A 12,845-nucleotide genomic window follows, 5' to 3' on the forward strand; every position below is an offset into this window, starting at 1 on the left:
AGGACTGTTAAATCCATGAAAATAATACTCTGAGCTGCCTCCTCACTCTGAAACCCCACAGTCCCATAGTTTTACTAGATGGATGGTATTATCCAAGTCATTTGACTAATCCCATTTAAAAGCCTCCATCCCAACCATAGCCCAAGAAGCCAGTACTTGAATTCACCCCAGGTAATGTTTTAGGTGTTACCCTAGTGCAGATGATTAGAAGTCAGGGCTTCTGTTTATAAATGCCTGGTCAGGAACTAAAACAACCCCTTGAGCTGTGGTTGAAATATTGTAAAGAGACTGCTGAAAGAACTATTGTATCATAGCCTGAAGTAAGAACATATTGTCTGGTTCACAACAGGCACAGGTCTGATCAGAAAGGCAAAGGCACACCATCGGTCCCGACATCATCTCAGGACTGCCCAGCTGGGCACAGTCATACTGCACTAGGTGATAGTTTGTCTGGATTTATGGTTTTTACTTGATTGGCTTGGGGATGATTTAGGATATCAATAAAGCACAGATCTGGAGTGTGCGTGTCGAACCCATTTCCACAGAGGATTAACTAAGGCGGAAGACAGCCCGGATGTGGGCAGCACTGCCCCCACAGGCTGGGAGCATGGACACATTGAAAGCGAGAAGAGGGGAATACCCGAGGTGTAGGTGTTCTCTCTTGCTGCTCTTTGGCCACCAATGTCTCTGCTCTGTTTCATCCTTTCCACCGCCATCCATGGAACCTCTGTAATCAGGGGCCAAAGCGAACCTTTCTCCCCTTGAGTTGTTTCAAGTATCGGTCATTCAAGTATTAGTCACAGAGACAAAAACATTCTGTTCAATACCCACCCATGGCTGATTCAGTGCTGTGGCTTAGAATATGGTCTCTGTTTTCACTTGGTTCTGTGATGTCTTGTGAATTCTTCAAAGTCAAGCTTAGGATGTGTGTCTACTTTCTCTGACATCCGTGTCTCCTTCCTTTAGGGAATTCCAAAATGGCTCTAGAGGCTACACTTATCGCATCTAATTCATAACTTAATAGTTTCTTGTGCATTGTCTTCAAGGACCTACAAGATTGTTTCCAGGGAGAGATCCCACATCTTGACTGTCTAGAAATCCTTAGTAGACCCTGGTTAGGCTTGTGGTAGCCTAGGTTTGCCATAAATATCACCCGACGGATGACATGGATTTTAACCATTAACATGAGAGAAGACAGCTCATTTCCCAACATTACAAGCTTTGATTTTTTTTTTTATTTTAAAAATTCAAAAAAAGTAATGAAAGTCTATTTTAGAAATTATCACTTGAACATGGTAATTAGCTTAGTATGTAAAGGAAAACCCGATGCAAATTATTGGGTGGGGTCTTGTGGTGCTGGTAGTGGATCTCAGCTGTGGAGAAGGCGGCTCTTGGTTAAGAAGAGCACTGTGATGGCTAGTCTTGGTTGTCAACCCGATTGTACAGGGAATCCTAAGAAAACCAGTAGGTCCTCCTATGAGGAATTTTCTTCCTCAAACTATTTGGAGTGGGGAAAGACCCACTCTAAATGTGGGTGGCACCTTCTGGTGGCAGCCCAATTAAGAGGATGAAGGAGATGTTGCTGTTTGCATGCTTGCCCTTGCTCACTGAATTGAATTGTTGTGTTCTGCTGCTGTGGCATTTCTTCACCAATATTACAATCAATTTCTTTAGACTGAAGATCAGCAGCTCTCCAGAAATCCTCCAGGCCTTCAGTGCCAAATTGGGACTGTTGAGACATCCAGTCCCATCAACTGAGTAAGTACTGAACTCTGAGCCTCTCTAGTGTGTGAGGGCCATTGTTGGACTACCTGGGCCACATCCTGTAAGAGCGTCTAATAATTCTCCCTTAATGGATATATTCGTTATGACAGTTTTTGAGGACCCTTACTAAGACAATCATGGAGGGGTTCCACCTAGTGATATACCTGATTACAGTCCCATGAATCCCCTGGTTCCTTATCTGATGCAGGGAGGGGGAGGGGCGGCTGAGTATGCCCACAGTTCCCCCTTCTCTGTGAGCAAGAACTTCTTTGCTCTCCCCCAGCCCTCTCTTTAGCTCACTGCAGATCTCATTTCCCAGATGGTTTCTTTCTTCTCCTATCATGTGGTCATTATTTGCATATTTCCCTCCTAAGTTGTGGGCCTAAGAAACAATCAGGTGCTGTGGTATCCCCTGATCCAGAAATCACACAGAAGTGACAGAATTCTCTAGAAGAAGGTGTGTGCTTTCATTAGCTTGTAGAGACAGATCTCCAGTTATACAACACTGACTTGGCTTGCTGGAGTTCTGAATTGAGCCCATCGATGCCCTCCTTTCTGTCTAACAATACGAGGAGCTTCAATCTCTAGGGCTGGCACGTCTTGGAGAATGAGTATTCTGAGCCGCCTTCCCACTCTGAAACCCCTCACTTCCATAGCTTTTCTCAATGAATGGTGTTATCAAAGCCATTTGACTATTTAACTCCATTAAAACCCTTGATTCCAACCATAGCCAGAGAAGCCAGTACTCGAATTTGACCCCCTGCCAGTAATGTTTTATTGAGAAAGAGAGATGGAGAGTCTGATTATCCAAATTTACATGCACACACACACACACACACACACACACACACACACACACACACACACAGAGGAAGAGGGAACAGGAGGGGAAGAGGGAGACGGAGGGGGAGGGGGAGAGGGAGAGGGAGAAGGAGGGGGAGGGGGAGAGGAAGGGGGAGAGGGAGGGAGAATACAATTCAAATGTTTACTTACCTGAGATTTTCCGAACTGAATTCTGACTCCAGGAATCTGAGGAACTGGTCCCGCCCCACCTGGTCCTTCAGTATCTCGTCAAAAGAGAAGCCCCAACGCTTCACTCGCTGCTGGCTGGGCTCTTTGCTTTGGGGTTGGAGGAGAAGGTTTGAAAAATGTTTAGTATTTAAAACAAACAAACAAACAAACAGACAGACAGACAGACAGACGAACAACAAAACCTCTGTCCTGTGCTCTCCAACGACTCAAGTTTGTTTGCTACTGAACATCAGGGAAAATCACCTCAGGTGTTTAAGTGACGGAGAGGACAAAACCCACACAGACTCCACGTGTGCGCTGTTACATGTCAGTAGTCACAGTTTCTGGAAAGGGGCAGGCGGAGAGGCTATGTTTGCTGAGGGTCACCGAAGTGCTCAGCAAGTGACCGCTGTGTACAGGAAGCTATCCCCACCGCTGATGGACTGATGGGGCCTCCTTGGCCCAACCCCATCAGTTACAGATCCAACTTCCCACTCTTATCCTTTGGGCGATTTTTCTATTCCCCAGGATATCTCATGAATCCAGCCCTCTGTCTAAGACACCGGCTCCTTATCTTTTGTTTTTTTTTTCTTCAATATAGAAAGGAGATGTCAGCCTCTGATTAGGTCAGTGATACATCGGTTATAAATGCACGGCTCTCACCAAAACAAACCAGATTGCTTTAGCCACTGTGTGGTGTTTGCAAGTGTACTAGGATGACACTGTTCTAATCATCTTACATCTATCTGCTAACGGGCCTTGTCCTTACGGATACTCTGGAAGGGTTGTTTCCATTTTCCAGGTAGGAAAACTGAGAGCTAGGGATCAGTTGCCTTGGGACTTACAGCTAGGAGGCAATGGGGTCAGGAATCCAATCTGGTTATGTGGCTCCAAGCACAGCCCTAAGCTGTGAGCACATCCCTGCTCTACAATCTCATATCCACAGGGAAGAAGGGGAATTGATCCTGTTATCTGAACTCCTTCAGAACCTTTCTTCCCACATGAAGTCTATTGGCTGACCCTTCTTGAAACAATGGCTCCTGCTTCACAAGTTCCATGCTGGAACCTCTCCTCCCCACCCCCACTCAAGATGTGGTCCAAAGACCAAGCAGGATCACGGGTCACAGCCAGAGTTACTGAACCAGAAGCTCCAGTAAGCTCCAGTTTCACAAGGGTCCCCAGAGACTTAGTCACAGCAACTCTTGGGTGCCAGTGGTGTAGACAGAAGTTTTCCTTTTAGAGACAGATAGGCACAATTCCTAACAGTCAGTATATGAGATCATGGGGTTTTTATAGAGTCGACATACTATCTATATTTCTCTTAGAAGAGAACGGGCACATTCAAGTGCCTCAAAAGCAACGGATTCTGAGGAGCCTGGGCAGAAGAACTCCCTGGACTGGTGGCGCCATTTTACATTCATGCTTTGCAGGCTCGGAGCCACTGTCTGCACGTGCCAGCAAGGCATTAATATGGCCGATGACCTGAAGTGAAATTTAAGATGTAAGTAATAAAAGTTTAAACTTAAGTGGTCATCTGTGCCTAGTGGCTACGGTACTGGATATGTGGTTTAGATGCAAACCCAGCTATCCCTCACTGACTCGTGTGATAGGCAGTAATGCCTTCTATTTCTAGGGCAGTGATCAATACATTGTATACGTGGGGATCAGGGAGGCTTTTGCAGTATGGCTTTGCATTTCCAGGCATAGCTCAATAGGGTCATGGTAGAAGGCTAACCCTATTAGGGCAGGAAATGGGAAATTCTTCCATAAGTGATCTCTTACAAAATATCAGGTTGGGTTTTTTATAGTAAGACATGACAACTGGATTCTTTCAGAAACAAGCCACAAAGTTAATCAAACTCAGTAACTTCCCGAGGGATTGAGAGTACTGTTTGTGGAGACAGTGCTCAAAGTTGAAGCCGTGAGCATATTTAAGTCCTAAGAGCCGCAGGAATATCCTTTCCCTAGCGCCATGCTCTGACCTGGGACAGAGACATCTGCTCTTTTCCAGACAATGATAGAAGGTTCTGCAGATGAGTGGGTGGCAGCTCTACCCTCATCAAAGTCTGTGCCCAGAGACTTGGTGTGGAGAGTGACTCAGACTTTTTAACAACTGTCTCATGAATGGAGTCCTTTTAACAACTGTGTCATTGATGGACAGTTACCACCACTGCCACCGCTCTCTGAGGACAGGCCGTGAGCTGGTGTTCACCCCACCAGATTCCTTGGTGGTGGCAGGATTGGGAAAAGGGAAATCTGAGGGTGTGTGAGAAATCTTGGAGCGCCTTTGTAGGTATAGAATCAGAGAAGGAATGTGTATAGAAGTCAGAGATGTCCCCAAAGTCACAGGGTCACCCTTTAGCAGAAATGAGAGGATCTGGAGAGACAATATACCCTGAGGTAGTCTGTGGTAGACACAATGAAGTTTTCACACAATGAGTGAGTAGCTTTAAATAGCAGAAGTTTTGGGCCTCACAGTTTCAGACAATGGAAATCTGAACCCAGGGTGTTAGCAGAACCATGCTTTCTCTGAGGGCTTTAGAAGAAAATCTTTCCATGTCTCCCCCTTGACTTCTGGTACTTTAATCCTTGGTTTGCGGACATACTGCTGAGTCTCTACCTGTATGGTCACATGGTTTCTTTTCCCTGTTTCCAAACCTACACCGCATTTTCTCTTCATGTGTGTGTCTGCATCTGTTTCTTTTCTTTCAAAAACACCAGTTTGATAGACAAGGGGTCCACCCTACTCCAGTATGATTTCAATCGAATTAATTAGCATTATCACCCTCTTTCCGAATAATATCAGAGTCTTGGGGTTCTAGGAAGAACACAGATCTTAAGGTGATACTGTTCAATCCAGTTTCCGAGTCTTCTCAGTTGCCTGCCATTCCTCCCCATTTTCTCTCCTGCCTCCGTTGAGATTCTGCTCAGTTGAAAGCAGCGTCTTGCATACAACTCCCCCTTTACCTCGTCCCTTCATCTCTTGGGTATTACCAACATCACCTGTTTTAAGGTTCAGGAAGAGGTTTGAACACATTGCTACCACTTACACAATAATTGTTAGTAATGAAATCTCTTGATGTCCTTCCCCAGGTGTGAACTTGACACAATCTAGATTCACCTGGAAATAGAGTTGCAATGAAGGAATTGTCTAGATGTGGGTGGTGGTGGCGGTCTCACATGTTTTCTGATAGACCTTTCCCGGTGCGGGTGTTTTCTCAATTAAGGTTTCTCTCTCCCAAAATAACTCTAGCTTGTTTCATAAAACAGCCTACCCAGCTGCCCAAGATCGTGCTCCTCCCTGCAGCACCTACAAGGGGTGAGGGAAGGGCGGAGGGCTTCCTCACTCTGATCTTAGTGTCTAATTGAATTCCAGTTTAAGCTAAGGAGTAGATCAATGGTCCACGTTCAAAAGATGGAAGAGATGCAAGTAACAACTCGGCGGACTTGGCTCCAGGCGTGTCTGTCTCCAACGTCCACTCCTTTTTGTTCCCTACACTGCTTTGCCTTCTACTCCAGGCCCCTCATCTGATGTCTAAACTAAGGCTTGAGGAAAGATGTAAGCTATCTTCAGAAGACCCGAACTGTGTTTGCCTCCTTCCTTAAACTCTTGAGTTGAAATTCTAACCACCAATGTGACATATCTGGGCGCCGGGCCCTTGGGGTGATTCACTCGCTCACATGTGGAATCAGAGTTCCTATAAGAGACCCAGAGAGCCCCCTTCCCCTTCCATCATAGAAGGATACAGCAAGAAGCTGGCTATCAATGAACCAGTGAGAGGGTCCTCAATCATACAGTGAACCTGCATATGCTTTGCTCTGAGACACCCCCAATCTCTTGAGCCATGAGAAATAAATGTATGTTATTTATAAGCCATACCATTCATGGTATGTTTTTTCAGCCATCCTAATGGTCTGAGACAAAAATTGGTACTGAGAGGGGATGTCACCCATAACACACATACTTAAAAATGGAAAAAGGTGACAATGACAGGCAGAAGGAAATTTAAAACATTTGCTGACAATAGATCCATAAAGATGATTCTGAATATGTATGTGTGTGTATGTGTGTGTGTGTTCAAAAACAAGTAGAAAGGCTGAAGAGAAACCCCTAATCTTCTTAAATAATACTTAACTAATTTGTTACAGAATGTTAGTGAATGGTAAAGGCCACATTGACAAGTCTCAGACAAACAGGAGGAAGTTGAAGGAAGAATGGTTCTTGTTACAAAGTGGCAGAGACTGGCAGAATTCTGATTGTGTGCTGGTGTTTTGTGGAAGACAGAACTTGCAAATGATGATACTATTTAGTTACTATTAAGATTATTTTTTATATTTAAACATATTTAAATATTGTAATATATTTATATTACATAATATTTTTATTATGTATTATTAAATTATTGTAGAATAATATATTTAAAGTTAAAAACTATTACTATTAGTTACTAAATAGGTACTATTTAGATACTATACATATTTAGCCAAGGAAGTTTCTAAGCTCTGTACTGAAGGAGTAGCTCGAGTCTTCCTAACTGCTTTTAGGAGTGCACAAAGGGAGAGGACTCAAGTAAAGATAAAATTGCTAGCCAAAGGGAACTAAAATCTAAATAAGGACTGAGACAATTCTTATTGTATTGATGTTGCAACAAAGAAGCCAACAAAGTGACAAAAAGGACACCATGAATGGTGTGGCCCAATGACTGATAGGAGGATACTGTAGGCCTCAGCCATCCAGACAAAAGCCAGGTGCTATTTTTCAGAACAATAGGAAAGTGACATGAAGGTGATTCAGTGGCCACTAAGCAAGGCCTGTGACCCCCATTATAGGCCCAGACTGCTACAACCACAGGGAGCTGGGGATGGGAGTTTCAATAGATACAGGCATCTTCCCAGTTCAAGCAGTCCAGGATGCCCATGCCTGGTTCTTCCAGGATGGAGGTCCAGGAGAGAGCTTCAGGGTGGACTGTGACCAGTGGGGCTATTGGAACACTCCAGGGCAGAGTTGCAGGGCAGTGGTCTAGCCTGGGAAAGCTGTCAGGCCCTGGCAGAGAGAAGACATACCTACTGAGCTGTAGGTATGATGCTCCCACCCAAATGAGTGTGGCAAACAGAATATCAGTCCAGAAAAGCCACGGGCACACAACTCATCTCAGAGAGCGGTGGAGGTGGGTCCCCTGCCTCAGTGAGTTTATCGCCTCAGTCTGGTCTGACAGGTATGGGATCTAGACAAAGAGAATTACTCTTAGATGAAGCCTTTTAACTTTGCTCTGCTGTATTTACACTCACTTGGGACCTGTGGCCTTGTTTCTTCTCTCATCGGAATGGACATGCCTATCTTGTATTTCCCATCATGGCTTGGAAATAATGTAGCCTGTTGGTTTCACAACTGGAAGAGGCTTCAGCTGGAGACGACCTGTATCCTGACTCCCCCTTATCTGATTTGGATGATATTCAGATGATACTTTAAAGCCAATGTTAAAGAGAGGGCTGGCGATATCCGGGCAGCAAATGAGAGTTTACAAACTGGGGGAGCATGTGTAGAATGGGACAGATTAAAATTTTTGTCCCTCCAAAATTCATCTGTTGACATTTTGACCCCCAGCATGATGACATTAAGGTCCGGGGCCCTCAGAAGTCACTGAGCCATGAGGAATGAAGTTAATGCCTTTATCAATAGACTTATCAATAGACCCCAGAGCTCTCACCTTGCTGCCATAAAAGAACACAGAGGGAAGATACAAATTCACTTTATAGCCAAACGAAACATGTGATCATTTTGCCCCCGCCTCCTAAGTGATGAGATAATAGTGACACGTCACCTTGTTCAGACCAGGAGCCATACCCTCCTCAGACACCAACATACATTGATCTTGACATTCTCAGTTCCCAGAACAAAGAGAACCAAATTTCTTTCATTTGCAAGTCACACACACAGTCTATTGCATTTTTTTTTTGGCTTGACAGCCTGAATGGATTAAGATAAGTTGTCAGAAAAATTGTGAAACAAGGGCCAGTCCTCTCAGGAGAGCATGTCTAATGGCCCCAATGTTAGGGCCACGCTGTGAAGAAACCATCTTGATTTATTTATTTACCACCCCAAGAACAGCTGCTTGGATATTCCAGTGGGATGCATTTCCCTTTCAGTGTTACTCTCAGTTCATCTGGGTTTGACTGTGTCCTCTCATTTGTGGTCACTCAGACTTGTAGCTTTAAGGTGGTTTGAAAGGTCATGTGAGGGCTGGACCAGGCCTGTGTCCAAACTGCTCCTGTGGCAGCTGACACTGGCTGTTTGTCCAGAGCTCATCTGAGGCCATCGACTAGAGTGATCCCACATAGCTTTCCCAGTGGCTTGAACATCTCCCTGCATGGCAGACCATTTTAAAGACTTAAGACCGTATGTTTAGATATTACTGGGACTCTCTATAGCTGCTTCTCAGAGTGTCACTTTGCCACAGTGTGTTGGCCAAATAAGGCATCAAGGCCAGTATGTATGAAAATAAATGTCTTCTTTTGACATAAGGATCAACAGGTGCATGGAGAGGAAAAGCATTAACAGGGCCATGTTTAGGAACTGACTGCTTTAAGAAAGAAACTTGAGGGATCTTGGGTGATGGCTCAGTGGTTAAGAGCACTTGTTGATCTTGTAGGGGACCAGGGTTCAGTTACCAGCATCCATTTGGTGGCTCACAATGATCTGGAACAACTTATAACTCCAGTTCTGGGGTATCTGGTGCCCTCTTCTGGTCTCCACAGGAACTAGGCAGGCATGTGGTATACACACACATACATACATACATACATACATACATTCATACATACATACATACAGGCAAAACACTCATGCATAAAATGGTTAATGAATCTAATTTTTAAAAGTAGCTTAATAGTTACACCCAAATAGCTGTATATAGGCAAGTCAAGAATTATCTCTGCCTTTCAGCAGGTCATCTTGGCTGGGAGTGGATTCCTTCAGCCAAGTAGAAGGAATCAGGTTCTCTATAACCCTTGTTCACATCCTTGCTCTTCAATAGATAGGGAGCCTCAAACCTACCCTATGCAGGGAAGAAATGGCTCACCACAATTCTGCGAGCCACACCAGTTCATGAGGTACCAACCTCGGATTAATGTTACTACCAGAATTACTTCCCTTAGGCCTCCCTAAGACACTCTTCTGATAATATTTTAGATCAGCCAATTCTTTCCAGCTGTGGTCTGGCGACTTTTGGCTGACTGCTCCTCAATGCTAAGTCCTGACCATTGTTATTTTCTTCAACGGAAGCTGATTTCTCAGAATTTCCATCATCAGACAGGGTTCTGCCATGCTTTAAAATGGCAGCCATTTATTACCTCTCCCCTACCTCCTGACCTGGTGATTATCTGCATTCTTATTCTTAAAGTTTGGATCTACTACTATCCTATCTGAGGCTGAGAAGGAATCCAGGAACAATTCCTGTATGTCTATTTTACCTTACACTGTTTGCCCATTATTCAGTTGCTGTCCCTCACTGGACATTCACTCTGCAGCAGACACAATGTGTCCTTCACGTAGAGTGCAGACTCTTGTCTGACGTCCTCAGGCCCGGAGTTCAAAATAAGTCAGCATGGACTTCTCTGGAGAAGAAGACTAGAGCCCAGTACAGACGAGCAGAAGAACAGCCCCACAGCATCTTGTTTGCTCACACATGGCTTCTCCTCTGCCATATACCTCGAGCTACGTTCACCTGAGGTCTGGGAAGATGAGAGATAGGAAGATAGGACAAAGCCTCGAGGGGAGGGCACCTGTCATTTCTCCTGGCAGCTAACGTGCTCGGTACTCCTGCTTTTGAAAAGTTGTTTGTCACTGGCTACTAAAGTTTCCCTGGTTTCTAATCTTGCCCTGGCTCGTCTCCTTCCCCTCCCCTCACTCTGTCTTTTGCTTTCCTCTCAGGAACAGGAAGCACACTCATCTCACCTTCTCCCTGGGAACAGCCTCACCTCTCCTTTGTTGGCTGAGTCTGCCAAAGCCATGCTTGCCTACAGGACAGGCTCTCTGCCTCAAGTGGCTGAATGCCCTTTGCCAAGCAAGGAGGAATTCTGGTGCCAAGTGATAAGACAGCAGCTTCTATTGATTTGTTAGATTTTTTTAGCCAGAGGATTTCTTACTCAGAACACAGTGCAAAGTAGGGCTCAATACAAACAGAATTAAGGTGAACCTGAGAAAGCACTGGCTGTTGGTCATTTTCTTAGTCTTTGGATTTTACTGTGTAGACGGTGACCATCACTAGGCTGAGGTGTGATGTCTGCACTGACCTCACACTTGGCATTTCTTCTGACAGCTCCACAAGGCTGAGTGGTTATGGGTGTTTCTGCAGGAGAAGGAGAGCTTTGTTTTCACCTGAGTCTATAGAGCTCCATGTGCTTGGGTAGATGAGACTCCATGGCTGTATCATTTCTTAGGTTAGGTGTTAGCTTAGGGTAGAAGCTTGAACAGTAACATCAGAACTGTAACACCATGTGGAGGGTAGAATGCTGAGTGAATAGCTTGAGATAAATCAAACAGCAAGGTGGCCACCTTTTCCCCCAATGGTCATGTTCTTCTTTATTTAGTTAGACACAGTGAGAACATTCATTTATCATAGTGAATTAGCTTTGGGCACTGGCTTTCTTCCTTCTTTCCCCAGATTCTTGACCAAAGAAGGAATAACCTGTTCACCTACCCTCTACCCAATCTGTACGTTTGAGTGCTTGTGTGTGCCAATTAGAAGACTAGACCCTAAAGCAAATCACGGGTCCTCTTTAGAAGTAATCTAGGGGAATGTGACATAACAGAAGGAGGTGTGGGACACCCATGTCATTACACTGGGTGGCCACTGTGCTTGGGAAGGCTTGAGTGAGAAGGAAAGCCAGGCAGGAGGGCCAAATGGCTCAGAAAGATCGAATATGCAGGGCCCCGAAGCTCAGTGAAATGGACTTTTTGTTGTTTTTAACCCCAATTATATGTAGAGGCAAAGATAAGTTCTTCCAGAGGATGGTAAGGTCCAGGATTTCAGGGAGGTTTGCAACAAATGAATGAAACTTGTAACAGAGCTGGGAGAGGACAGTCTGTGGCTGTGGCAGAGCCCTGGGAGAAAATGGCTGAGGAGCCTGATGCTCTGAGCAACCAGTAAAGCAGTGGGGCAGGTCTTAGCTAGAGCATATGGAGGAAACTTTAACTACATACATAACAGGCTCCACATTATGGAAGTGGGTTGCTAAGAGTGGGAGGAGGTGGGGGCTGGGGCTGGGGGTGGGGGATGGGGGATATGATGGGGATGGGGGATGTGATGGGGATGGGGGATGGGGATGGGGATGGGGGTGGGGAATGGGTGATGGGGATGGGATGGGGATGGGGGATGGGGATGTGATAGAGATGGGGACGGGGGATGGGGGATGGGGGACGGGGGATGGGGGATGGGGATGTGATAGGGATGGGGATGGGGATAGGGATGGGGTGGGGAATGGAGAATGGGGATGGGATGGGAATGGGAATGGGGGATGGGGGTGGGGATGGGGGTGGGGATGGGGTGGGGAATGGGGGATGGGGATGGGGGGTGGGTTTTGGGGGATGGGGAGAGGGAGTTGACCAGATTCTGATAAAAACAATGAGACTAGAGCACAGCGCTACCACTGATGCCAGAGTGGCAAGACCATGAAGAGAAAACAAAAATGAACACATCTGAAGGGGGCCTCTCAAAACATTTAAGAGCTCTATCCCAGAGGCCCAGAGTTCCTACCAAAATATGAAAGATAGATAGATAGATAGATAGATGAGAGACAAAGAGACAGAGACAGACAGACATAGAGAGGCAGAGATAGAGACAGAAAGGAAAGACAGACAAACACAGAGAGCAAAATCTTTAGAGAATAAATTTTAAAAAATTTAGAAATACGAATTAAAATGTACCTAAACAGTTAAAAAGGAGAGACAGAGATAGACAGAGACAGAGAGGCAAAGAGACAGACAGAGAGGGCAGACAGACAAACACACAGAGAAAAACCTTTGAAGAATAAGCTAAAAAAAACTTTAGAAATATGAATTAAAGTGTACC

At 45.2% G+C, this 12,845-nt stretch overlaps 1 protein-coding gene across 11 annotated transcripts in view; it reads right to left on the reverse strand.

Moving 5' to 3' along the window:
- The window catches only part of Rgs6 (regulator of G protein signaling 6), a 523,682-nt gene that overhangs the window by 49,646 nt on the left and 461,191 nt on the right, over nucleotides 1-12,845 (reverse strand). For all 11 annotated transcript variants that reach the window (XM_076921773.1, XM_076921779.1, XM_076921775.1 and 8 more), the window contains one exon: nucleotides 2,758-2,883. In XM_076921773.1, the coding sequence (XP_076777888.1) occupies nucleotides 2,758-2,883 (126 nt within the window). The remainder of the gene's footprint in view (nucleotides 1-2,757; nucleotides 2,884-12,845) is intronic.

This window comes from Arvicanthis niloticus, chromosome 23, assembly GCF_011762505.2.
Source record: "Arvicanthis niloticus isolate mArvNil1 chromosome 23, mArvNil1.pat.X, whole genome shotgun sequence".
NCBI lineage: Eukaryota > Metazoa > Chordata > Mammalia > Rodentia > Muridae > Arvicanthis > Arvicanthis niloticus.